This window comes from Pituophis catenifer, unplaced genomic scaffold (assembly GCF_029215685.1).
Source record: "Pituophis catenifer annectens isolate HBS135680 unplaced genomic scaffold, rPitCat1.0.hap2 SCAF_4, whole genome shotgun sequence".
Classification (NCBI taxonomy): Eukaryota; Metazoa; Chordata; class Lepidosauria; order Squamata; family Colubridae; genus Pituophis; species Pituophis catenifer.
Window position 1 is genome coordinate 130018033 of NW_027256884.1, and position 27872 is coordinate 130045904.

Sequence of the window (27872 nt, forward strand, 5' to 3'; positions counted from 1 at the left end):
ATTCGAACTCGCAGTAATTGCAGGCAGCTGGCTTTACTTAACAGTGCTTTAGTCTGCTGCGCCACCAAGGCTCTTTTTTTCCCAAACTATCAATCCTCAAAAGTTAAATAAATAAAATTTGGACACATCTGGAGCCTCGGTGCTCTAACAGTCTCTGTGTCGAGGCTTCTGCAGGGGGAGGAAGGTATTTGCATTTTCTTTGCACACCCCCGGCCCAGCTGCAAGATGCATCCTCTTCGTTGTCACGTCCCGCAGAGCCCCCTTAGGGGTCGCTATTCTTCCGGGTTGGTGCCGCACGGCCTGTGGAATTCCTGCCCGTGTTCGTGGAACCACTTGTTGGCCACTGCGGAGAAAGGAGGCGTAGGAAGGATCAGGAGGTGGCCGTGGGTTCCTTGCGCCCATTGGCAAAGGTGCCATCGTTATAATTTACACCAGGTATAATTTACATCATTATAACAGGTAGTCCTCGACTTACGAACCACAATAGAGCCCCAAATTTACACTGCTAACGGAGCTCAGTGGAGTTTTGCCCTGTTTTACGACCTTTCTTGCCACAGTTGTTAAGGGAATCGCTGAAGTTGTTAAGTGAGTAACACGGTTGTTAAGTGAATCTGGCTTCCCCATTTACTTTGCTGGTCGCAAAAGGGGATGACACGACCCCGGGAAGGTCATAAATAGGAGTCAGTTGCCAAGTGTCTGAATCAGGGGTGGGTTCTAAATTTTTTTACTACCGGTTCTGTGGGCGTGGCTTATTTTGTGGGCATGGCTTGATGGTCAGGTGACAATTATTTAGGAGTTAGCAGAGGTACTGGTCTACCAGGCTTTTAACTGCTTGCAGAGCTGTACCAGTCTACTCATGTATTTTTGCAGGCACTGGTCTACTCATGTATTTTTGCAGGCACCAGTCTACTCATTTATTTTTGCAGGCACTGATCTACTCATGTATTTTTGCAAGCACTGATCTACTCATGTATTTTTGCAGGCACCGGTCTACCCATTTATTTTTGCAGGCACTGGTCTACTCATGTATTTTTGCAGGCACTGGTCTACTCATGTATTTTTGCAGGCACTGATCTACCCATTTATTTTTGCAGGCACCGGTCTACCCATTTATTTTTGCAGGCACTGGTCTACTCATGTATTTTTGCAAGCACTGATCTACTCATGTATTTTTGCAAGCACCGGTCTACCCATTTATTTTTGCAGGCACTGGTCTACTCATGTATTTTTGCAGGCACTGGTCTACTCATGTATTTTTGCAGGCAGTGGTCTATTCATGTATTTTTGCAGGCACCGGTCTACTCATTTGTTTTATTTTAACACTGATCAGCTGTAGAACCGGTTCGGTGACGTCATATTGTCACCGCTACCAACTTGGCGGAACCGGGCGGAACTGGGAGGAACCTGAATTTACATCACCTGACCATAAGGATGCTGCAACGGTCATAAGGGTGAAAAATGGTCGTCTTTTTTTTTTCAGTGCCAGTGTAACTTTCGAACAGTCATTAAACCAATGGTTGTAAATCGAGGACCACCTGAATATAAACTTTGCAGCATAAATAAATGAAAATGAAATAGTGGGATAGCTTTATTGGGGGGACCCCCCAACCCCCGCAGCGAAGCATTGCATGGTGTCAGACCTTAGGAGGTTCTGGCCTCAGCCGTGGCTTCTCTGTAGATGCACAAAGACAGATCTTGGGGGTGGGGGGCAGGGGGGGACCCCACTTGCTTACCCCACTTGTCTCCAGCAAGGACCGGGCAGCCGGCGTGCAGAGTGGCCTCGTCTCCCTGCCCGTTCCTCCGCAGGTTCCACCAGAAGAGAGCGGCGTTCTTGGAAGAGGTCAGAAGGGAAGGTGTTAGAGAGGGGGGGTCCACACGGAAATGGCCCCCGGCCCAGAGAGGGGGAAGGGGGCGGGCGGAAAAGACGAGAAGGCTCACAGGGGAGACGGATGGCATAAACATTCAAGGAATGTGTGAATGGATGAATGGATGGATGAATGAGTAAATGGATGAATGAGGGAATGAATGAATGAATGAATGAATGAATGAATGAATGAATGAATGAGGAAATGGATGAATGAGAAAATGAGCGAGTGAATGGATGAATGAATGAGGAAATGGATGAATGAGTGAATGGATGAATGAAGGAATGAGTGAATGGCTGGCTGGCTGGCTGGCTGGGTGGGTGAATGAGTAAATGGATGAATGAGGAAATGAGTGAGGGAATGAAGGAATAATGAATGAATGAATGAATGAATGAATGAGTAAATGGATGAATGAGGGAATGAATAAATGAGTGAATGGACGAATGAGGAAATGAGTGAGGAAATGAATAATGAATGAATGAGTAAATAGACAAATGAGGAAATGAGTGAGGGAATGGATGAATGAATGAATGAATGAGGAAATGGATGAATGAGTGAATGGATGAATGGATGAGTAAATGGATGAATGAAGGAATGAGTGAATGGCTGGATGTGTGGGTGGGTGGGTGAATGAGTAAATAGATGAATGAGGGAATGAGTGAGGGAATGAATGAATAATGAATGAATGAGTAAATGGGTGAATGAGGGAATGAATAAATGAGTGAATGGACGAATGAGGAAATGAATAATGAATGAATGAGTAAATAGACGAATGAGGAAATGAGTGAGGGAATGGATGAATGAATGAATGAGTAAATGGATGAATGAGTGAATGGATGAATGGATGAGTAAATGGATGAATGAAGGAATGAGTGAATGGCTGGATGTGTGGGTGGGTGAATGAGTAAATGGATGAATGAGGGAATGAGTGAGGGAATGAATGAATAATGAATGAATGAGTAAATGGGTGAATGAGGGAATGAATAAATGAGTGAATGGACGAATGAGGAAATGAGTGAGGAAATGAATAATGAATGAATGAGTAAATAGACGAATGAGGAAATGAGAGTGGGAATGGATGAATGAATGAATGAGTAAATGGATGAATGAGTGAATGGATGAATGGTTGAGTAAATGGATGAATGAAGGAATGAGTGAATGGCTGGATGTATGGGTGGGTGGATGAATGAGTAAATGGATAAATGAGGGAATGAATGGATGGATGGATGGATGGATGAGGGAATGAGTGAGGGAATGCATGAATGAATGAGTAAATGAATGAGTGAATGAATGTGTGAATGAATGCATAAGTAAATGAATGAGCAAGTGAGTGAATGGATGAGTGAATGAGGGAATGAATGAATGAGGGGATGGGTGAATGACTGAGTGACTGGATGAAGGAATGAGAAACTGAGGGAATGAATGAGGGAATGGATGAATGAGTGACGGAATGAAAGGGAATGGATGAATGAATGAATTAATGAATGTGTGAATGAATGCATAAGTAAATAAACGAGTGAGGGAATGGATGAATGCATGAGTGAATAAAACCACCACCACAAAACAGGTTGTAAAATCAGACCCACTTAATGACCGTCGCAACCATAACTGCAGGCTCAATGACGCTCATAACGCAAAAACAGTTTGGGGCTGATCTTAATTCCAGCATTCTTTCTCCTGTATTTAGGAAGGCCAGAATAACATTAAAAGCCTTGGCCATCCTTTGATTTTTGCAATATTTTTTTTGGGATGGGTGGCTATTCCAAAGAGGAAGAGGAGGACAAAGTCAGGATTTGACCAGTGAAAAGAAAACCAGCTGGGAGGGGAATTGCAAACTGGAAGGGGCTCACCTTGATAACCGGCACGCTCAGGTTTGCGTAAATAAAGGCCGTAGATCCGCCAGCGTCTACCGAACTCAGCTAAGCAAAAAAGAGGCAAGAAGAAAGAATGGAACGGAGAATCATAGAGTCCTAGGGCTGGAAGCAGTGGTGAAATCCAAACCGGTTTGCTACCAGTTTGCTGGCCGCGCGTGTGCGCGCGCACACATATGCAGTACATGCCAAAAGGAGGCTTGGGAAGGTAAGTAGAACAGCAAAGCGGGATCAGCTGTGGCGCGCGATTTAGCTTTGCTAGAAAGCAGGATTTCCTAAGCTGAACCGTGCAGCACAGCTGATCATTGGAAATACCGGTTCAGAGGAACCGGTAGCTTTTTTTTTTACTATCAGTTCGGCCGAACCGGTAGTTTTTATCACTTCCGGTTCGCCCGAAACCGGAGCGAACTGGTTGTCAATTTACAAAGCTTTCAAGTTGCCATGAGCAGGAGGGAGGGAGAACTGATGGAGCTGATTGATTTCCCTAACTGAAACTACATTCCACAGATGCCTTTCTACTGCAATCAGTAGGAGAGTTTTGGGTTTCACAGCCAGCCAAAGTGGTTAATGGGAGAAAGCGATTTATAACATGGCCAGGGAGGAGGGGAGAGACAGGGTCATAGGGGAACGTAAATCTACGTGTGTTCTGCCCCAGCTACGGACCCCAAAGAACGCAGCAAAGTCTGTACAAACCTTAGTTTACTAATTAACGACTACTAATGAGCTTTCTTAGTAGTTATTCGAATACAAATTCAGTCTTTTCTGAACAAGGGCTGTTAATTTAACTTTATTAACAGCCGACAAGAATCCAAAGAATAATAACTCAATTCTGAGGCATAGTATTTCAGATAACCGTAATCTTACTGTGATTGGCAGAATGCCCAGAAGCAATTTGCAGGAAAACTGAGGAGAGAAACAAGAGCCAAATCAAACGTTTCTGGAATCAAGACGCGAAGGAATATGAATGAAGTTGTTTCTTGCAAATTGCTTCTGTTGGCGTCCTTCCTTAAATAGGCTAAGGGAGTGGCCAATTAGCCCCAAGCCTTACTCTCGAGGAGACCTCCTCCTGAGGAGCCACTCCTGCCTTTTGGCAGCTCTGCGCGCCCGTGCATCGAGAAGAGGCTCCTCCTCTTCGTCCTCTTCACTTATGGGAGCTTCTGGAGGTTCTGAAGGGCCTGGCTGAATCCCGGCCTCTGGCACCACATCTTTTCCAGCCTCCTCACTGTCCGACTCGAGTGCCAGCTGCACAGGCCGCGTACGGGCTACAACAACGTGGGATGGTTCTAACTGCATCCGAATATTGCCGAAATGGAGCTCCTAATAAATGACTGTATTTCTTTTGAAGTTTGGCTTGTGGCTCATGCATTAATTAGGGCATCTTTCGGAAACTTCACACTGGTAGCCTTTCACCCCTGGCTGGAAGGGACCCTGGAGGTCTTCTAGTCCAACCCCCTGCTCAATGGTATAGGTATAGGACATCAGACAAATGGTTGCCCCATTTTTATTGAAAGCCTCCAGTGATGGAGCACCCACAATTCCTAGCGCCCCTTGTTAGGGTGTGTGTAAAAAGTATTTGTTGCTTGTGCAACGAGCAGAGCAGAAACACACAGGGAAGGAGATAAACGTGTAGCTCGTGTGAGAAAAATACTTTATATACAAGATAAGAAGCAGTTTCGGTGTAAGTAAAACAATTCTGCCATGGATGTCCGAGAAAGAAGGGAAGAAAAAGAGACTGAAAACTCACATAGATCATCAACGTAGCTATTCGATTTCCGGATTTCATCCGATACAAGGGGCTTTTTCTCGACTGGATCAGAAGTGGGGGGGAAAAATGAGATTTTTTTTTTTGATTGAGAGCAGCTTGTGGCAAGATAAGCCAAGGGGGTTTACAATGCCTGTATCGTTTGCGTACGTGGGAGGATTCTCAACGTAGCCTTATAATTTTTTTTCTCCACTTTTATTATTTTTTATAAACAAGGTGACGAACATACATAATACCCCCTCCTCCTCCTCCTCTTTTCCCCACAACGACCTTGTGAGGTGGGTTGGGTTGAGAGAGAGGGACTGGCCCAATGTCACCCACCCAAATTTTGTGCCTAAGGCGGGACTAGAACTCACCGTCTCCTGGTGATTGGCTCAAAGTCACCCAGCCAGATTTTGTGCCTAAGGCAGGTCTAGAACTCACCGTCTCCTGGTGATTGGCTCAAAGTCACCCAGCCAGATTTTGTGCCTAAGGCGGGACTAGAACTCACCGTCTCCTGGTGATTGGCTCAAAGTCACCCACCCAAATTTTGTGTAAGGCGGGACTAGAACTCACCGTCTCCTGGTGATTGGCTCAAAGTCACCCACCCAAATTTTGTGCCTAAGGCGGGACTAGAACTCACCGTCTCCTGGTGATTGGCCCAAAGTCACCCACCCAAATTTTGTGCCTAAGGCGGGACTAGAACTCACAGTCTTCTGGTTATTGGCTCAAAGTCACCCACCCAAATTTTGTGCCTAAGGCGGGACTAGAACTCATTGTCTCCTGGTTATTGGCCCAAAGTCACCCAGCCAGATTTTATGCCTAAGGAGGGACTAGAACTCACTATCTCCTGGTTATTGGCTCAAAGTCACCCACCCAAATTTTGTGCCTAAGGCGGGACTAGAACTCACTGTCTTCTGGTTATTGGCTCAAAGTCACCCACCCAAATTTTGTGTCTAAGGCGGGACTAGAACTCACAGTCTCCTGGTTATTGGCTCAAAGTCACCCACCCAAATTTTGTGTCCAAGGCGGGACTAGAACTCACTGTCTCCTGGTTATTGGCTCAAAGTCACCCACCCAAATTTTATGCCTAAGGAGGGACTAGAACTCACTATCTCCTGGTTATTGGCTCAAAGTCACCCACCCAAATTTTGTGCCTAAGGCGGGACTAGAACTCACAGTCTCCTGGTTATTGGCTCAAAGTCACCCACCCAAATTTTGTGTCTAAGGCAGGTCTAGAACTCACTGTCTCCTGGTGATTGGCCCAAAGTCACCCATCCAAATTTTGTGTCTAAGGTGGGACTAGAACTCACCGTCTCCTGGTGATTGGCCCAAAGTCACCTAGCCAGATTTTGTGCCTAAGGCGGGACTAGAACACACCATCTCCTGGTTATTGGCTCAAAGTCACCCACCCAAAGTTTGTGTAAGGCGGGACTAGAACTCACTGTCTCCTGGTGATTGGTCCAAAGTCACCCAACCAGATTTTGTGTCTAAGGCAGGACTAGAACTCACTGTCTCCTGGTTTTGTAGCCTAGTGCCATTAAACCCCTAGGCTGGTGCGTTAGCATCCTTTCTGATATCTTTCTCTTTTTTACAGCCCGCTGACCTTCCTTTTTGTTCTTTCCTTTCGGGAAAATCTTTGGTTATAAATGAATCTAATTTTTCCCCTGAAGATGGAAAAGCTGTGGTCATGTGCAACAGGTTTACTCAACAGGTTTACTCACCGTCGCGTGGTCAAAGTGGGGCTCGTAGTGGCCTCCCAACCCGTAGTTGACCACCTGGAGGTATTCTGCGTAAGGGTGCCGGATATTCAATCCCGTTAAGGCCGCAGCCCGTCGACCCAATGCCCCGATCACGGGATCCAGGCTGTCCTTCAGCCAAGCACTGAAAAAGATCCAGAAATAGCTGCAGCCCAAAAAAATGGGTTCCACCAAAGAACAATTCAATGACTTTGGAACGGCCTGCCACCAGAAATTGTGGGTGCTGGAGGTTTTCAAAAAGAGACTGGACAGTCATTGGTCAGGAATGGTATAGGCCGGGTCTCCTGCTTGAGGAGGGGGCTAGACTAGATGACCTCCAAGGCCCCTTCCAACTCTGTTGTTCTGTTATTCTGCTATTCTGATGTAATCCATAACTCTAATCAAAGTAGGGGAGAGGAGGAGGAGGAAGAAGAGGTGGACGGTGGACTTTTTGGTGCTCTCTGAGCTTGGCGGTTTTCTCGGAGACATTTCATGACCCAACTCGGTAATATCATCAGTGCTAGAAGGGAGTGGGGTTTATGGAGGAGGAGGAGGAGGAGGAGGAGGAAGGGGAGGAGGAAGGGGAGGAGGAGGAGAACTGTGGTAATGTGAATAAAGTAGGAATCATACAGGGTCAGTTACATGAACACTAGAGGACCCTCTCTATTCACATTATTATAAGGGAGAAATGTGCTTGTTTGGAGATTATATTAAAAATCAGCTAAATCCCATTATTGGTAATATATCTTCTGATGAGGCCTAGCTGTCACGGAAGGACAGCCATATGGAAAACATCTGAGGGGCCTCACTGTCAAAGACATAAGGACATGTATGTTACAAAGAGTTACTTATTACCTAAGGACAGCAATAAATCTCCCGTATTAGTAATTACAGAACTAAGGAAGGTTGTCTAGCTAAAGATAATCTTATAAACTAGAAAATAATGGTTTAGTAATTAGAAAGTGTCAATTATCATATAACAAGTGTATGTTAATCATATATGGAAAAATGCATGTGCTCACCAAACGCTTTGTCTTGGAAACATATATAAGCAGTTGTGTCAAAGCTTTTCGGGGTTCAGAATTTCAGGTACAAATCTGGCTCTGAACCTGTGCAATAAACTGTATCTGGTTGACCCAGGAATGTTTTTCAGTCTTTCATTCCATAACAGTGGGGTCCTTGGTGCTCTCTGTTATTTTCTTGCAGACATTTCATGACCCAAGTAGGGAACATTATCAGTGCTAGAAGGGAGTGGGGTTTGTGGAGGAAAAAGGGAGGAGGAGGAGGAAGAAGAAGAGGAGGAGGACTGTGTGGGCCCTTGCTGCTCTCTGAGCTTCCTTGTTTTCTTGCAGGCGTTTCATGACCCAACTAGGTAACAGCATCGGTGCTAGAAGGGAGGAGGGTTTACAGAGTGGAGGAGAAAGAGAATGGGAGGAAGAGGAAGAGGAGGAGGAGGAGGGAAGAAAACGACAAAAAGCAAAAAGTAAGAGAAAGAAGAAAGAAGAAAGAGGAGGAGGAGGAAGTTCCCAGGATGCAGAAAAAGCAGTTTTTTAAATAAAAAAGGGATTATCTGAAAGCATCCAATACCAAACTTCCCACCTAGGAGCCATTCCCAGAAACATTGCTAATCAGTATTGAAAAGACTCCAACTGGACCGATTCTGATCTGAGATCTGCCTAGATCCAGGCTAGATCTGTTTTCTACAGAGCCTCAGAAGTGAGAGAGAGAGAAGAGTTAACTGCTCTTTTCTTTCCGTAGCTGGAGAAGTGCTTAAGGTTTTTTTCCCCTCTGCAGGCTGCAAAATTCAGCAGTGAGATCATGAAACATATTAGACTGTGCAGGCATAGCAACTTGAGATGTATATATATATTCTCTCTCTCTTTCTTGGCATTTCAAGAGACCGTCTGAAGTCATTTCCCTTCCTCCCAGACAGACCTTCACGGGAAATGATTAATGGTGGTTGTAAATTCATCCCTCTCTGGAGAAAGAGGCATAGAGAAGAAAAACCAGGCGTAGTTTGTAAAGGAGACACTCATGGAAGGTAATTCAGAAATGATGAACGTTTCACCTCCGTGAAAATATTTGGGCAAAGCAGGAAAACATCAAGGAAAGGGTCTCTCGGAGGGGGGGGGGAATCATGGGGGACAAATCCAACAGCCCCCTTCTCTGCATCTCAGGGCACGAAAGGAAAAAAGAGGCGCTGGAAGAAAAATGCCAGATTTTGAAAGAATGGATGGAGAATGTCCAGGAGGGGCTGGGGTGGGTCCTTTCCAAAGGCAGCAGGGGAACTGAAGAAGAAGGAGAAGGAGAGTCTAAGCTGTCCACTGTCTTAGGACAGGGAGATGAGTGGCATACACAGAATATTCAATAAATAAACGAATAAAAATAGGAAAAGGAGAAAGAGAAGGAGGAGAGAGGGAGGAAGGAAGGAAGGAAGGAGGGAGTGAGGAAGGAAGGAAGAAAAGAAAGGAAGGAAGGAAGGAAAAAGGGAGGAAGGAAGGAAGGAAGGAAGGAAGGAAGGAAGGGAGGGAGGGAGGGAGGGAGGAAAAGATTTTAAGCTGTCCACTGTTGTACAAGAGTGAAATGGGTGGCATATACAATATATTTAATAAATAAACAAATAAAAATAGGAAAAGGAGAAAGAGAAGGAGGAGAGAGGGAGGAAGGAAGGAAGGAGGGAGTGAGGAAGGAAGGAAGAAAAGAAAGGAAGGAAGGAAGAAAAGAAAGAAAGGAAGAAAGGAAGGAAGGAAGGGAGGGAGGGAGGGAGGGAGGAAAAGATTGTAAGCTGTCCACTGTTGTACAAGAGTGAAATGGCTGGCATATACAATATATTTAATAAATAAACAAATAAAAATAGGAAAAGGAGAAAGAGAAGGAGGGGGGAGGGAGGGAGGGAGGGAGGGAGGAAGGAAGGAAGGAAGGAAGGAAGGAAGGAAGGAAGGAAGGAAGGAAGGAAGGAAGGAAGGAAGGAAAAGATTGTAAGCTGTCCACTGTTGTACAAGAGTGAAATGGGTAGCATATACAATATATTTAATGAATAAATGAATAAAAATAGGAAAAGGAGAAAGAGAAGGAGGAGAGAGAGAGGAAGGAAGGAAGAAAAGAAAGAAGGAAGGAAGGAAGGAAGGAAGGAAGGAAGGAAGGAAGGAAGGAAGGAAGGAAGGAAGAAGATTTTAAGATGTCCACTGTTGTACAAGAGTGAAATGGGTGGCATATACAATATATTTAATAAATAAATGAATAAAATTAGGAAAAGGAGAAAGAGAAGGAGGAGAGAGGGAGGAAGGAAGGAAGAAAAGAAAGAAGGAAGGAAGGAAGGAAGGAAGGAAGGAAGGAAGGAAGGAAGGAAGGAAGGAAGGAAGAAAGTTGTCCACTGTTGTTCAAGAGTGAAATGGGTGGCATATACAATATATTTAATGAATAAATGAATAAAAATAGGAAAAGGAGAAGGAGGAGAGAGAGAGGAAGGAAATATGGAAGGAAAGAAGGGATGAGAGGAAGGAAGGAACGAATGAAGGAAGGAAGCGATGAGAGGAGGGAAGGGGAGAGGAGAGAAGAGGGAAGGAGAAGGAAGAAAGAAAAAAGAAAGGAAGGAAGGAAGAGAAGGAAAGGAGAAAGGAAGATCGGGAGGAAAGGGAAGGAGAAGAAGGAAAAGGAGAAGAAATTACTGGCTGGGGAATTCTGGGAGTTGAAGTCCACCCCTCTTACCTCTGACTGATCCGATAGTCTGCTTGTTCCTGTTTCTCTCCTGAAGCCACCACTGATCTCTGCAACTGGAGGAAAACGGAGAAAGAGGGATGAAGGAGAGAGAAAAAGAGAGGAAAATAGAGGAGAGGAGAAGGGAGAGTCCATTTAGTGACCATTCGAAGTCGCAACGTCACTGAGAAAAAGGATCTTATGACTGTTTTTCACCCTTACGACCGTTGCAGCCTCCCTGTGGACACGTGATCAAAATTCAGATGCTCTACAACTGACTCGTACTTATGACAGTCGCAGTGTCCCACGGTCACGTGATCCCCTTCTGCGACCTTCTGACTAGCCAAGTCAATGGGGAAGCTAGATTCACTTAACAACGGTGTTCCTAACTGAACGATTGCAGTGATTCACTTAACAACTGTGGCCGGAAAGGTCATAAGATGGGGCAAAACTCACTTAACAACTGTCTCGCCTAGCAACTGAACATTTGGCCTCCATTGTGGTTGAAAGTTGAGGACTATAACACAACTTACATGGTTTCTTTCTTTCTGTTTTTTTTTTGTTGATTTTATTTATTCCTTTCTGTTTTTCTTCCCTTCTCCCAATCTTTTGAAATTTCTCTAATGCTTTAAACTACTATTTATATTTTAAGGATTGCATGGAAACTGCTTCAAGATTTGCAGCAACGAGAAGAGGTATTAAACTAAGAAAATGCATAAAATGGGGCAAAAAAAAGAGAAACTATCCAAAATATTGAAGAAATAGGCATCAAAACGCGTATATCTCTTAGACGAGTAAACCCTGAGGTAAAAATACCTTCTCCTGTTTAATGAGTTTTAGAAAAATGAACAAGAAGAATGTGACCGATTCACAAAAAAGAGGAACTGACAGGATCCAGAATTAAGATTAACTGTACTGTAATCCTTGATTTATGACCACAATTGAGCCCGTTATTTATGTTGCTACACAAGACAGTCAGTTTTTGTCCCATTTTATTTATTACTTATTTATTAATTCAATTTGTATGCCACCCCTCTCCGAAGACTCAGGGCGGCTCACAATGCATTTAAAATCATTATAAAAAACATTTTAAAATTAAAAACGGATCATCCGTGGCTTTGGGGTGAGATACCATCAGTACGCTGATGATACTCAGCTGTACATCTCCACCCCAGGCCACCCCAACGATGCCCTTTAAGTGATGTCCCAGTGCCTGGAGGCTGTACGGATCTGGATGGGGAGGAACAGGCTCAGGCTCAACCCTTCCAAGACTGAGTGGCTGTGGCTCCCGGCATCCCGATATAGTCAGTTGACTCCATCACTGACTATTGGGGGCGAGTCGTTGGCCCCCACTGAGAGGGCTCGCAATCTGGGAGTCCTCCTGGATACGCAGCTGTCCCTGGAGGAACATCTGACAGCTGTAACCAGGGGGACCTTTTGTCAGGTTCGCCTGATTCGCCAGTTGCGGCCCTTTCTTGATCGGGATTCCTTGTGCACAGTCACTCATGCCCTCGTAACCTCTCGCCTTGATTACTGCAATGCTCTCTACGTGGGGCTCCCCTTGAGGAGCACCCGGAGGCTCCAACTGGTCCAGAACGCAGCAGCGCGGGTAGTGACGGGAGCAGCCTGGCGCTCCCATGTAGCACCGCTCCTGCGCGAACTGCACTGGCTCCCGGTGGTCTTCCGGGTGCGCTTCAAGGTGTTGGTTATCGCCTTTAAAGCGCTCCATGGCATAGGGCCTAGCTATCTTCGAGACCGTCTACTGCCACCGACGACCTCCCACCGACCCGTGCGCTCCCACAGAGAGGGCCTCCTCGGGGTGCCATCAGCCAAACAATGCAGGCTGGTGACCCCCAGGGGGAGGGCCTTCTCTGTGGGGGCACCTACCCTCTGGAATCAGTTGCCTCCAGAGATAAGGAGAATCCAAGACCTCAGTGCCTTCCGCCGTGCCCTTAAAACTTTCTTTTTTCAACAAGCCGGGCTGGCTTAATTTCTTTTTAAGGGTTTTTTAATTGTTTTGTTTTGCTTATCATTTTAATTAATGGGGCCAAATCTATATATATTTTTAAATGTGTTTTAATATTTGTATCTGATGTTTTTATCTGGCTGTTCACCGCCCTGAGTCCTCAGGGAGAAGGGCGGTATACAAATTCAAAAATAAATAAATAAATAAATAAAAAACATTAAAACATTGATGATGTTTTTGCACCGTTATTAAGCGAATCACGGCAGTTAAGTCAGTAACAGGATTATTATTAAGTGAATCTGGCTACCCCACTGACTTTGCTTGCCAGAACGTCACAAAAAGTGACCCTAGGATCCCAGGACAGTGCCACCGTCATAAATACGAGACGGTTGCCACGCATCTGAATCGATCATGTGATTATGGGGATTCTGCCACGGTCACAAATGTGTAAAACGGTCATAAGTCACATTTTTCAGTGCCGCTGTAACTTTGAACAGTCACTAAATGAACTACAGGTAGTCCTCGATTTACGACCACAATCGAGCCCAAAATTTCTGTTGTCAAGTGAGACATTTGTTACAAGTGAGTTTTGCCCCATTTTACGACTCTTCTGGCCACAGTTGTTTAAACGAATCACCGCTGTCGATCAGTTAGCAACCTGGTTGTTAAGTGAATCCGGCTTTCCCCGTGGACTTTGCTTGTCTGCAACCATCATAAGTATGAACAGTTGCCGAGCATTTGAATTTTGATGTCCATGAGGATGCTGCAAAGGTCGTAACTATGAAAAATGGTCATAAGTCCCATTTTTCAGTGCCATTGTAACTTTGAACGGTCACTAAATGAGCTGTCGTAGGTCGAGAACTCCCTGTCTCTTTGCAGCAGGAGAAAGGCAGGAGACCAGCCCACTGAGGCACCCAGCCCGCCATCGTCACTTACGCCCGGAGCCGCTAGCGCCTTGATCTTCTCCGCCTCGGAGGGGCTGACAAAGTCGTGGTACAAAGCCAGCTCAGGCTGCGGGTGCAAAATCTCCTTTTTCAGCGGCTGCAGGGTCAGCCAAGGGCTCCGGTTGGTCTCGTAGGAGCAGGAGAGACCACGGTGGGCTGGCTGGAAGAAGACCAGAAGAACGTGAACGTTTTGCAAAGCAGCATTTTGTAAAATGTATCACGATTTATTGATTAATTAAATTCGTTTGCCACCCTTCTCGCTGTAAGGTAAAGACCTGGGGTGAAATGCTACCGGTTTGGGCCGGTTCGCCGGAACCGGTAATAAAAAATGTAAAAAAAAAAAGTTCCCACGACGTGAGATCATCGGAAGTTTTGTGTTTTTTGTTTACTTTTTTAGCATTTATTTACTACCGGTTTTCCAGAACTGGTAGTTAAAAATGCTTTAAAAAGTAAAAAAAAAAAAAAGTTCCGATGATCACACGTCGCTCAGCTGATCGTCGGAACTTTTTTAAAAATACTTCGTTAAAGCATTTTTTACTACCTATTCGCCTGAGCCAGTAGTAAAAAATACTTTTAAAAAGTTTTTTAAAAGGTTCCCACGCACGACACAGCTGATCACTCACCCCCCCCCCCCCGCTGTTCCACTTACCTTCCCAAGCCTTCCTTTGGTGTGCAGTGTATGTCCATGTGTGCAGCGCGTGTTTGGCACATGTGCGGCTAGCAAACCGGTAGTAAACCACCGGTAAGGACATGTCTAATGCAGTGTTTCTCAACCTTGGCAACATGAGGACTAGCTGACTTCAATTTCAACTTGCCTTTAATAAACCTCCCTGGGGACTCCGCTGGATTATTTATTTGTCTGGGGCACTAGACTGCCTTGGGCTGCATTTGGGGGCGTTTGGGGGAGTTACACCTTGGCTGGGGGAAAAGAGGCCGTCTTCTGCTAAAAATGCCCTTCCCAGGTTCTTGGAATCTCTATTTCCAGGTTAATGTTACTGGGCAAGCCAATTGGAACTGTTGGGAGATTCATGAGGACTAGAAAACATGTTAGAAACAAATTGGGATCTGGTAGAAGCGAACAGTAAGGAAATCGGAATGGGGAAGCTGTTGGAGGTGGGAGACCCATGTTTAAGACTTTAAGGTCCAGCGTTATCAGTGAGAGGGGAAGAGAAGGAAAAGAAGAAAGAAAGAAAGAAAGAAAGAAAGAAAGAAAGAAAGAAAGAAAGAAAGAAAGAAAGAAGAAAGAAAGAAAGAAAGAAAGAAAGAAAGAAAGAAAGAAAGAAAGGGAGGGAGGGAGGGAGGAGGGGGGAGATGGAAGGAAGGAAGGGAGGGGATGGGAGGAAGGCGAGAAGGAAGGAAGGGAGGGATGAAGGGTGGAAGGAAAGAAAGGAAGGAAGGTCAGAAAGAAAAAAGAAAGAAAAAGGGAGGGAGGGATGGAGGGAGAGAGGAAGAAAGGAAGGAAGAGAGGGAGGACAAAAGAAGGAGAGAAGGAAGGAAGGGATGGAGAGTGGAAGGAGGAAGGAAGGAAGGAAAGAGATGGAAGGAAGGAGGAGAGAGGGATGAAAGTGAGTGAGGAAGGAAGGAGAAAGGAAGGAAAGGAAGGAAGGAAGGAAGAGAGGAAGAGAGAAAGAAAGAAAGAAAGAGAAAATAAGTTCAACTCTCTGCCAAGGAAGAGACCTCCTCCTTCAGAGCAGTCTACCTTATAGGCTTGTGATTGTAAGAACAAAGTGGAAGCAGAGTTGCATGGAAAATGGGAATTTCCCTGGAAAAGGCAAATTATATATATTTATATACACATATCCGGCCGAGACTGTATATATAAATTTGATAAATAAAAAATAAAATAAGCAAACAGAGTGAATAGGTCTCCCTCCATTCGAGGGCCCTGCAGCCAGGCAGGAGCCCATCGTGGTGTGGTCCTTCTTCCTTGCAAACCCCCCCCCCCCTCCTCCTCCTTTTGTCTCTCGCCCACCTGAGACCCCAGCCTCTGGCAGAGCTCCTCATACGCATCTCGCGTCTCCAGGTGGGTCACGTTGGGCCTCTGCACCGTGATTCTTCCTTTGCCCTCCTCCTCCTCCTCCTGACTCTCCCTCAAAAGCTTCTCGTACTTCAGGACGTTCCTGGCCATCCGCTCGTTGCCCGGATCTGGGGAAGAGAGGAATCCTCTGTCCCAACTATCCTCAAACCAGGATAGAAGATGGTTTCCCACCCAGCCCCCTCTTCCCTCCTTGTCCTTCGCCCCTAAAAGCAATGGGGCAAAACATCTTCAAAACAAGGAAGTCCAGTTCAGTGGTGGGTTGCTCCCGGTTCGCACCGGTTCGTAAGAACCGGTAGTAAAAATTTGTAGTAGTTCGGAGAACCGGTAGTAACATTGGCTGGCCACGCCCCCGGACCAGTCGCCACTCGCTTACCCCGCCCACCTCATCAGAGGCTTTTTTTTTTTAAAAAACTTTTAAAAGCATTTTTTCTACAACCTCTTCGGCTGAAAAAAATGCTTTTAAAAGTAAAAAAAAAAAAAGCCTCTGATGATCGCGCGGCTCAGCAGGGATCGTCAGAGGCTTTTAAAAAAGTATTTTAAAAAATACTTTTAAAAAGTATTTTTTCTACAACCTCTTCGGCTGAAGAGGTGGTTTTAAAAATGCCTTTAAAAGCCTCTGATGATCCCAGCTGAGTGGCCTGATCGTCAGAGGCTTTTAAAAGCATTTTTTTTCTGCAACCTCTTAAGGTTGTAGAAATAATGCTTTTAAAAGTTAAGAAAAAAAAAAAAACTGGCTACGCCCACCCAGTCACATTACTCCCACCAAGCCACGCCCACAAAATAAGCCACACCCACAGAACCAGTAGTAAAAAAATTTAGAACCCATCCCTGGTCCAGTTGCCTCCTGAAAAAGCATCTTTGGGACATTATCCGGCAGAGGGTTTTAATTTTTTTTTTTTTAGCTCTGGAACTTCGTATTCTTTTAAAAAAAATGGAACCATTAATCAAGAGGCAAAATTCTACCCATAGAAAATTGGCAGGAGCGGGAAACTTGTGTTTGTAATTTATTTCTGCTTCGACTTTCAGAAAAAAAGGACTACTTCGGTTTTGTCCCCAAAGTTTCCTCCGCTTCTTGTTCAGTAGAAAAAGTCAACTGGAAATTCAGAAGCAATATTTCCAACGCGGAAAAATCAAAATTACGAAATTCCCAATCACAGGTAGTCCTCGACTTAGGACCACAACGGAACCCAAAATTCCTATTGCTTAAATGAGACAGTTGTTCAGTGAGTTGTGCCCCGTTTTACGACCTTTTTGGACACAGTCGTTAAGTGAATCTCTGCAGTTGTTCACTTAGCAACACGTTTCCTATTGCTAAATGAGACAGTTGTTCGGTGAGTTGTGCCCCGTTTTACAACCTTTCTGGACACAGTCGTTAAATGAATCTCTGCAGTTGTTCACTTAGCAACACGTTTCCTATTGCTAAATGAGACAGTTGTTCGGTGTGTTGTGCCCTGTTTTATCACCTTTCTGGACACAGTCGTTAAATGAACCACTGCAGTTGTTAAGTTAGAAACATGGTTGTTAAGTGAATCTGGCTTCCTCCTTGACTTTGTTTGTCAGAAGGTCGCAAAACGGGATCACATGAGCCTGGGACACTGCGACGGTCATAAATATGAGTCAATTGCCAAGCATCCGAATTTTGATCATGTGACCATGGGGATGCTGCAATGGTCGTAAGTGTGAAAAATGGTCATAAGTCACTTTTTTTCAGTGCCATTGTAACTTTGAAACAAATGGTTGTAAATCAAGCACTAGCTGTACAGAATAACCTTGGTGGTGCAGTGGATTAAAGTGCTGTTAAGTAGCACCAGCTGCCTGCAATTACTGCGAGTTCGAATCTCACCAGGCTCAAGGTTGACTCAGCCTTCCATCCTTTCGAGGTAGGTAAAATGAGGACCCAGATTGTGGGGGCAATAAGATGACTTTGTATAAAAAAGAACACCGCTTAGGGGGGCCCAAAAAGCCCTACTTAGCAGGTATATACAAAAGTATGAAGGCTATTGCTTAACGCATTGTAAGCCGCCCTGAGTCTCCGGAGAAGGGCAGCATATATAAATCGAACCAATAAATAAAACAATAAATAACAGAGTTGGAAGGGACCTTGGAGGTCTTCTAGTCCAACTCTCTGGTCAAGCAGGAGACCCTAGTCCATTTCAGACAAACGGCGTCCAATCTCTTCTTAGCCAAACAAATCAGGATTCTATTTTTATGAGAAAAATGCCAGGGGGGAATTCAGGATTTGGCCCCAAAAAAATCAAGATTGCAGATGTAACAGTGGGCTTAAAGTTACACAAATTTTTAAAAAATTGGCCAGAGTTTCAATCGTTCTGGCCTCCATCTTGACTTTTTTGACCTGCGGAGACTTCTGCCATGGATACTCCAGCGCAGTGATTTCCCACCCCCCCTTTTGGTCCTAAATACCTCAAAGGATCCCGTCAAATTCTGCAGAACCCAGTTTGAAAAAGCCTGCTGGATGCCTGCATGTTTCTTATTCTTTTTCTCGAACAAAAGGATGAATTGCCAGCTGGCTAGAAAAATGTTTTTGCTTTTCCTGATCGTCTAACTCAGCGTCTGAAATTCAGGATGGTGCAAAGTATCACTTTCCAGTTTGGGGAAAAAAAAAAAATTAAGGAACCCTTTAAATGCCTCTTTCTAAGCTGTTTCCGATGGTGTCTTAATCATATCCAGACAATGCTAAATAAATTGAGATTATTTAATTCTACAGCGCTCGTGATTAGGCTAATTTTTAGGAAGCAGCAGTGCTTCCCGATTAACAAATTTAGAATAAAACTTGTGCGGTTGAATATATTCCTCTTAATTCCCTAAAGTTCAGAGCTGCCTGAACTGGGAGATCTATACGGCACATACATTTGCCAAAAATAAATTTTGAAAAAAAAATAAAATAAAATAGATGCATATATCATATTTTACCCAAAAGGAAAGCTAGACATATAGTCCTTGACTTATGACCAGTTAAGGTTTTAAGCCGTTGCGGTCGTAAGTCGAGGCATCCCATGACTGAATTCGACGTTATGAACATAGTTGTTTCAGCAAAACCAGCAGATGTTAAGGGAGTCCATTTTCTCTAATGTATATTTTTTAATGGAAAACAGCAAAAAACAAAACAACACAGATCATAGTGCAAACCATTGTAAAGGTGAGCTGATTGCCAAGAGCTCAAAATGCAATCACCTAAAATTGTGCGTGTCGCCGTCATAACTCGAAACATGTAGTAAGTAGCTCTACAGAGGTCTGTTGTAACTTTAAATCAGGGGTTCCCAATTGTCTGGGGGTGCGAGACAAAATTCCTGGGGGTGCGAAAAACTTGGGTTTAGAAGTTTCAAAATTATAGTGTATATGCATAATTATATGCCTATAATTATTATTTTTTTTTTTAAGGGGTGCGAGAATATATCAGAAGCGTTCTAGGGGAGCGGGATATAGAAAAGATTGGGAACCCCTGGTTTAAATGGTCATAACCACAAAGCAACCAGTCGTAAGTGGAGGACGACCTATACAGCTGGTCCTCGACTTACAACCATTCGTTCAGTGACCGCTCGAAGTTGGAAAAAAGTGACTTATGACCGTTTTCACACTTACCACTGTGATCAAAATCCGGACGCTTGGCAGCTGATTCGTATTTATGACGGTTGCAGTGTCCCTGTGCGACCTTCTGACAGGCAGAGTCCACGGGGGAGCCAGATTCGCTTAACAACCGTGTTACTCACTTAACAAATGCAATGATTCACAGCGGTGGCACGAAAGGTCATAAAATGGGGCGAAACTTAACCATGTCTGGCTTAGCAAGAGAAAATTTTGGGCTCAATTACAGTTGTATGTCGAGGACTTTACAACTTTACAACTTCCTGTAGTAAGTAGATCTGGGGAGGCCCGTCGTAATTTGAAACCGTCATTAAGTATCCAGTCGTAAGTTGAGGAATACCTAGTGTATTTTTTCCCCTAAATAATTCACTTTTTCAATGGGAGGCCTGTTCTATTTGCTGAGAATACAGGAAAGGAAGGGGTGAATTTTTTCTTTCTCATCTTTGTGGTATTTTGGAAGCTAAATTCATGGTTGCCTCCTTTTCTGGTAAATTTCTTTGACAGTGGAGATGTGATGGAATTTATTAAGAACACAATCTTTGAAAGTGGTGGTGTTACACTGACAGACCAAATAAATCTGGATATTTTTTTCCAAGAAGCACATACCGTAGTGAAGAAATTCCTGGGACAGCCTTAAGGCGTGAGAAATGTTTCCTGCCTTGTAAAAAATAAGATTTCAAAGGGGAAAGGAGGAGAGAGAGAGAGAGAGAAAAAAGAAGTGGACAGTTAACATTTTATAGGAATAAAGGCAGCCGGAGTTTAAATTTTGAAGCAACCCCTTCCAGTCTAAAAAGTTTAAAAACTTCAGGCTGCGTGTGAAAGACAGCATTGTAGCAACCCCAAACTCAAGATTGGACACGTTTTATAAAAATATTACCTTTGGCTGTTTCAGGATATGCTCCACTCATTCTTTTAAAAAAGTAAAGTGTAAAACCTTGATTTAATAGATTTGGGAAGAAACCAATAAAGTTTGCATTAATTGAATTTCCTTTTAGTGGACAAACACCCCCTAAAATGTGCTAAATCCAATTTTTTCAGACACCTGACATGATTGATGTAATTATGTAGATATAGATGATTTAATTCGGATTTAATGGACATTTGGGTTTAATGGACACTCCTTCTCTCAGACAGTCCATTAAATGAAGGTTTTGCCTCCAGGTGCTTAGCTGGTTGGCTGGAGGCTGCAAGGATGGAGGACGGGGAGAAGAAAGGAAGGGAAAAAGAAAAGGAAAGGAAGGAAGGAAAGAAAGAAAGAAAGAAAGAAAGAAAGAAAGAAAGAAAGAAAGAAAGAGAAAGAAAGAAAGGAATGAAGGAGGGAGGGAGGGAGGGAAAGAAAGAAAAAGATAGAATGAAGAAAGAAAAAGAAAGAGAAAGAAAGAAAGAAAGGGAGGAAGAGAAAGGAAGGATAGAGATGGAAGGAAGGGAGGAAGAAAGGAAGGAAGGAAAGAGAGAGAGAGATGGAAGGAAGGAGAGAAGAAAAGGAGGAGAGGGATGGAAGGGTGGGAGGGAGGGAGGAAGGAGAAAGGAAAGAAAGAAAGAGGGAGGAAGAGAGAAAGGAAGGATAGAGATGGAAGGAAGGGAGAAAGAAAGGAAGGAAAGAGAGAGAGAGATGGAAGGAAGGAGAGATGGAAGGAAAGGATGAGAGGGATGGAAGGGCAGGATGGAGGGAGGAAGGAGAAAGGAAAGAAAGAAAGAAAGAAAGAAAGAGGGAGGAGGAGAGAAAGGAAGGATAGAGATGGGAGGAAGGGAGAAAGAAAGGAAGGAAGGAAAAAGAGATGGAAGGAAGGAGAGATGGAAGGAAAGGAGGAGAGAGGGAAGGGAGGGAGGAAGAAAGAAAAAGAAAGAAAGAAAGAAAAGAAAGAAAGAAAGAAAGAAAGAAAGAAAGAAAGAAAGAAAGAAAGAAAGAAAGAAAGAAAGAAAGAAAGAAAATTAAAGAAACAAACTGCCCTTTGGAATAAGCCGCGGAAAGTCCCGGAAGCTGCCTGGCTCACCATGAAGTAGGAGAAGGCCAAATGATCCAGGGCCTCTTCCAGGCTTCCCTCGTCTTCGGTGTTCCAGTTGCCGTAGGAGATCCGGAAGAGCCGGACAGATTCCTCCATCCACGGGATGGAGTGGTAGTAATCCTCCTTATCGTAAGCCACCTGGAAGAAAACCGGCGCAGATCAGATGCACGATCCACGCGGGTTGCAGAAACAGAGATCAGAGAGTGGCCTTTATCATCCCTGGATTGAGGTTTGGGCTTTCCTGGAACCCCAGAGGTCCTCCTTCAAGGGCTGGACATCACCAAAGCTTTGCCCAGATTGCCCGCAGGACCACCTACCTCGGCCACCAGTCCTCCACTTACAGCAATTCATTTAGCGGCCTTTCAAAGTTACAAGGGCGCGGGAAAATGTGATCTATCTGACCGCTTTTCACACTTAAGACTTTGGTCACGTGAGCAAAATTCGGACGTTTGCCAACTGGTTCCTATTTAATGACGGACGCAGTGTCCCGGGGAAGTGAGTATGTGTGTCACATTATCTCCTTTTGCGACCTGCTGACAAGCAAAATCAACGGAGGACCCACATTCGCTTAACAACCAGGTGACTGACTCGTCTACTGCAGTGATTCACTTACCAACCGCGGCAAGGAAAGTCGTAAAAACGGGGGGGGAAAGTCACTTAACCAACGTCTCCCAGAAATTTGGGGCTCAATTGTGGTCGTACATCAAGGACGACCTGTATTGCCAAGTCCCCTTTTAACAAACAAGGCCAGTGTGTTTGTGTGTGAGTGTGTGTTGAGGCCCGTCAGTGGCCTGTGCAGCTAGGAGCTGATTCAGACAGCGAGGAGGCTGGTGTGGTGCAGCCTGTGCAGCTGGCACTCGAGTCGGACAGTGAGGAGGCTGGAGAAGATGTGGTGCCAGAGGTGGGGATTCAGCCAGGGCCTTCAGAACCTCCAGAAGCTCCCTTAAGTGAAAAGGAGGAAGAGGAGGAACCTCTTCTCGATGCACGGGCGCGCAGAGCTGCCAAAAAGCAGGAATGGCTCCTCAGGAGAAGGTCTCCTCGAGAGTAAGGCTTGGGGCTAATTGGCCACTCCCTTAGCCTATTTAAGGAGGAATGCCGACTGAAGCAATTTGCAGGGAACAACTTTAGTTCATTCTCCTTCGCGTCTGGATTCTCTGCAAATTGCTTCTGGGCTTTTTGCCACCCATAGTAAGATTGTGATTACTTTATCTTTGGTTTCTTGTAGGCTGTTAAGAAAGTTGATTAACAGCCTTTGTTTTGAAAAAGACTGAGTTATTTTAGTAAATTAAGTTTTGTACAGACTTTGTGTGTGCTGTGTTCTTTGGGGTCCGTAGCTGGGGCAGAACAGTGTGTGGGTAGGGGAGAAACCAACAGTTGGGAATTTCCTTGTCTGAGGAATTATTTCTTAGCCATCGTGGTTTCAAGTGACTCACCTTCCCGATGTGGAAACAGTCGTCAGCAGACAAGGCAAAGGCCCGGCTGGGACGGTAGAGATCAGGATGGGCCTCGTTCGTCGTCCGAAATCGGCCTCCGGCCAACTCTTTGACGCTTAGAGCGTAGACATCCTGAAGTCGCATGAGGGCCCGCGCAGCTCCTTCAAGGTCTTCAAAGAGAGGTAGATGGTCTTCTAAGCGGTGGTAGCTGACCTTCAGGGCTGAAAAACAGGTTGGGTTGGGACAACAGAGTAACAGAGTGGGAAGGGAGCTTGGAGGTCATCCAGTCCAACCCCCTTGTCAAGCAGGAGACGCTATACCGCTTCAGACAAGCTGATGTCCAGTCTCTTCTTAAAAACTTCTTTGGCCATGGTCATTAAGCGAATCCAGCTTTTCTCACTGAATTGCTAGTCGGAAGCCAGCTGGGAAGGTGAAAAATAGTGATCACGCGACCCCGGGATATTACAACCGTCGAAAATGCTTGCTGGTTGCCAAGCACCCGAATTTGGATTAAGTGACTGCATGGTCCATACAACGGTCATAAGTGTGGGTTGAGGACTGGGTTTAAGTAACTTTTTTTCAGCGTGGTTGTAATTTCAAACAGTCCCTAAACTCCCTTTTTATTACTTAATTTGGCATAGAGTCAGGGCAATTGAATGGAACTGAACATTTACTGGCTGGATGCCCTTCCTGACGCCTATGCGGAGTTAGCAGCAGATATATTTTTTTTTCTTTGCGTCCCAGGAGAGAAATACCTGCCGCTACCTAGGATTGAACTCTCAACCTTCGAATAGGAGGCCGGCATCTTCACCACCACGCTGCTCACAATGGGGTTGGTCTACAGAACTACGACCAAAGCAGTCCTCGATTTATAACCATTCATTCAAACGGTCGCTAAATGAACGGTTGTAAATCGAGGATGGCTTTTATTTGGCCGTACTCCTGGAGACCCATTCAAATGAGCTTTCTCTCTCCTGAGATTAAAGAGTTGTGAGGAAGGCGCACCTTGAATATTCTCGCTTCCTTCCATGCTGTAAACCACGTTCCTCCAATCGGACTGCAACCTCTTGATCAGGGCAAACGCCATCAACGGGTTTGCCATGGTGCCACTCGATCCTTCATGCAAAACCTGGATCTTCTGGTAGAACCTGGAAAACAGAAACGGCATTTTATTGTTACTATTTTATCATTTATTAATCAATCAGAATAGAGCTGGAAGGGACCCTGGAGGTCTTCTAGTCCAACCCCCTGCTCAAGGAGCCCTGGTAGCGCAGCAGGCTAAAGCACTGTTATTAACATCTGCTGCTTGCAATTACTGCAAGTTCGAATCTCACCAGGCTCAAGGTTGACTCAGCCTTCCATCCTTTCTAAGGTAGGTAAAATGAGGACCCGGATTGTGGGGGCAATAAGCTTTGTATAAAATATACAAAAGTATGAAGGCTATTGCTTAACGCATTGTAAGCCGCCCTGAGTCTCCGGAGAAGGGCGGCATATAAATTAAAGCAAAAAAAAAAGCAGGAGACTCTGCCATTTCATTAAACTAGAGACGCCCAATTCCTGCAACCGTCCTTCGTATATTTTATCCTCCAGCCCCCTAATCACCTTTGTTGCTCTTTTCTGCATCAATATCTTACATTGTGGCAATCAAAACTGGATGCAATATTCTAGCGTCTGGCGTCGTCTCCTTCTCCCTTTCCTAGGCTGCGATTTGCAAACCAGCGCCTGCATTTCCTGCGTCGGGTGAGGAGAGCACCTCTTTCCACTTTTTACAGAGGCACGATTGAGACCGTTTTAACAAACTGCATCCCCTGTTTGGTTTGGTGGCCGCAGCCCCTCAGATAGAAAGTCCCTACAGAGAGTGGTGAGGGCAGCAGAGAAGATTATAGGAAGCTCGCTTCCCGTCATTCAGGATGCTGCTTATAAGCGCTATGTGCTTAGAGCTCAAAGCATTGTTAGAGACCCCACCCACCCACCCCACGGTCTGTTTCTGTTGCTCCCCTCTGGGAGGAGGTTTCGGAATATTTCTAGCAGGACTTCCAGATTCTGGAACAGCTTTGTTCCCCTATGCCATCCGTCCGGTAAACTTGCAAGATTCGTTTTTCTCACCATGTACATGTATACATCTGAATTAGACTGTGTTGATTCTCTGTGTCACATAATATATATGGGTATATGCATAATCTTGTATTTATTTATTTGTTTGTTTATTTATTTATTTTTGTCATCTTTATTTATTTTTATTTTTTTTATTTTATTTTCAATTTATATACCGCCCTTCTCCCTGAGGACTCAGGGCGGTGCACAGCCAGAATTAAAAACATGAAATACAAATATTAAAAACAATTAAAATCTATATAAATTTGGCCCAAAATTTAAAAAAACCACAAACCAATTAAACATTTAAAATTTTTAAAAAATTTCTTCCTAAGCCAGCCCGGCTTGCTGGAAAAAGTGGGTTTTAAGGGCACAGCGGAAGGCACTGAGGTCTTGGATTCTCCTTATCTCTGGGGGATATCTTATCTTATCTTATCTTATCTTATCTTATCTTATCTTATCTTCTCTTCTCTTCTCTTCTCTTCTCTTCTCTTCTCTTATCTTATCTTATCTTATCTTATCTTATGTGGAGTATATTAGAGGCGATGACTCTTTGAGAGGTGCATGCAACAAACTTTCATTTTAATATATGCTGATTAGTAAACATTCAAAGTGACAATAAATTATTCTAAATCTTAAGCCTTCTAAGCAATAATCCCTGAAAATTAAGTTAAGGAAAAAATGGTCGTTTTTACCACTTAAGAGTTGGGGAACTTGGTCTGCAGAAGAGAACTTGGCAGAGGAACTCAAAAGCAAAACTAAATGATCTCATTGTTGCTTTTGGAGGCCACTTAACTGAATGCCAACAGCATCCCAGTCTCTGTATTGAAATCTAACAGACAACGCCAAATAGACAAAAAAGAGGCGTTACTGGATTTGAGATCAATCGGGGTCCAAACCAGATAGTTTTTGAGAGAGAGAGAGAGAGAGAGAGACCAGCCCACGAGCTGCAACTTTTCCTTGGCACTTGGTGTGCAACTCACTTGCCAGGAGTGAAAGAAGGAAGGAAAGAAGGACGGAAGAAAAGAATGGAAGGGAAGGGGGAACAAAATGGAAGGGGAAGAGAAAGGGAGAAAGAAGGAAGGGGAAGGAAAGAAAGGGAACAGAAGGAAAAGGGAAAACAAGGAAGGGGAGGAAAGAACCGAGGGAGGAAGGTGGAGGGAAGGAAGGGAGGAATAGAGGAAGGGAGGATGGAAGGGGAATGGAGAATGAAAAAAGAAAGAAGGAAGGAAGGAAGAAGGATGGAAGGAAGGAAGGAGAGAATGGAAGGGAAGGGGGAACAAAATGGAAGGGGAAGAGAAAGGGAAAAAGAAGGAAGGGGAAGGGAAGGAAAAGGGAAAACAAGGAAGGGGAGGAAAGAACTGAGGGAGGGAGGTGGAGGGAAGGGAGGAATAGAGGAAGGGAGGATGGAAGGGGAATGGAGAATGAAAAAAGAAAGAAAGAAGGAAGGAAAGAAAGAAGGAAAGAAAGAAGGGAGGAAGGAAGGAAGTAGAACAGAGAAAGAATGAAAGACAGAGAAAGAAAGAAAGAAAGAAAGAGGAAGAGGGGAAGAGAGGGAGAAAGGAAGGAAGGGGAACAGAGAGAAAAGAGAGAGAGAGAGAGAAAGAAAGAAGGGAGGAAGGAAGGAAGGGGAAAGAGAAAGAATGAAAGAGAGAGAGATAAAGAAAGAGGAAGAGGGGAAGAGAGGGAGGAAGGAAGGAAGGGAAACAGAGAAAGAAAGAGAGAGAGAGAGAAAGAAAGAGAGGAAGGAAGGAAGGAAGGGGAAAGAGAAAGAATGAAAGAGAGAGAGATAAAGAAAGAGGAAGAGGGGAAGGGAGGGAGGAAGGAAGGAAGGAAGGGAAACAGAGAAAGAAAGAGAGAGAGAGAGAGAGAAAGAAAGAAAGAAAGAAAGAAAGAAAGAAAGAAAGAAAGAAAGATGGGAAGGAAGGAAGGAAGGAAGGAAGGAAGGAAGGAAGGAAGGGGAAAGAGAAAGAATGAAAGAGAGAGAGATAAAGAAAGAGGAAGAGGGGAAGGGAGGGAGGAAGGAAGGAAGGGAAACAGAGAAAGAAAGAGAGAGAGAGAAAGAAAGAAAGAAAGAAAGAAAGAAAGAAAGACGAGAAGGAAGGAAGGAAGGAAGGAAGGAAGGAAGGAAGGGGAAGGGTCTCCCTCTGGCTCTCCCCTCCTCTCCCGCCTTACCTGTCCAGGTCTCGCAGCCGGCTGGCCTCGTCCTCCAGGTAGGAGCGCAGGAGGCGCAGCAGCGCCCGTTCCGTGCCCAGCGCCCGGCGGATGCTGAGCATGGAGCTGAAGGTCTCGCCCGGAGCCCCGCACAGCCCGCCGAGCGCCGCCAGCAGCAGCAGCAGCCCCGCCAGCCCCGCCGCCCGCAGCAGCATCGCGCCTTCTGCCGCCCCCGGCCCGCCCGGGAAGGAGGCGGAGCCCGGCTGGGGGAGCAGAAATTGGCTCGCTTGGATCGGGATAGGATCCGGCAGGAAGGGCGGCCAGGGGGAGAAGGTCAGGGGCCGGCAGGACTTTTGCAGAGGCGTGATGGACAGCAGCCGCATTTGGGCGCCCCCTGAGACCCTCCCCCAGGTTCAGGTTCATGCAAAAGGAGGCGGGGGTCCCGCTGACATTTCATTTGGCAAGGTTGCTCCTGCACCCCATAGCTGAATGCAAACCTTGGGGGTAAATCTAGCAAGCTGTTAACGGGACAAGTGAGAGCATCCAAACGGGGCAGGATAAAATCACCCCCAGGATTTGAAAATGTCACCCCCCCGTCACCCACTCGCTATTAGCTTCCTTTCAGGGCTAACAGCCCCTCCTCCTATTTTCCCCACAACAACCCTGTGAGGTAGGTTGGGCTGAGGGAAAATGACTGGCCTGAAGTCACCGAGTTGGCTTTC

At 45.0% G+C, this 27872-nt stretch overlaps 1 protein-coding gene across 1 annotated transcript; it reads right to left on the minus strand.

The window, feature by feature from the left end:
- Positions 1–272: 272 nt before the first annotated feature.
- P4HA3 (prolyl 4-hydroxylase subunit alpha 3) lies at positions 273–27533 on the minus strand. Its single transcript, XM_070943682.1, has 13 exons — positions 27172–27533; positions 23908–24050; positions 22903–23123; positions 21458–21607; positions 20070–20121; positions 15795–15967; positions 13815–13982; positions 10925–10989; positions 7202–7361; positions 5481–5543; positions 3716–3784; positions 1734–1830; positions 273–343 (listed from the first exon to the last, which is right to left on the minus strand). The coding sequence occupies exons 1-13, from the start codon at positions 27531–27533 to the stop codon at positions 273–275; spliced, it is 1794 nt and encodes a 597-aa protein (XP_070799783.1).
- Positions 27534–27872: the final 339 nt, after the last annotated feature.

Bases quoted from the DNA above. Each gene is read 5' to 3' on its own strand.
- P4HA3 (XM_070943682.1), bottom strand. From the start codon at position 27,533: ATGCGGCTGCTGTCCATCACGCCTCTGCAAAAGTCCTGCCGGCCCCTG. The intron at 13,983-15,794 runs GTGGGCGAGAGA...GTCTTCTTCCAG, and splicing joins GCCAGAGGCTGGGGTCTCAG to CCAGCCCACCGTGGTCTCTC. The intron at 344-1,733 runs GTAAGCAAGTGG...CTTTCTCCGCAG, and splicing joins CCTTGCTGGAGACAAGTGGG to TGGCCAACAAGTGGTTCCAC.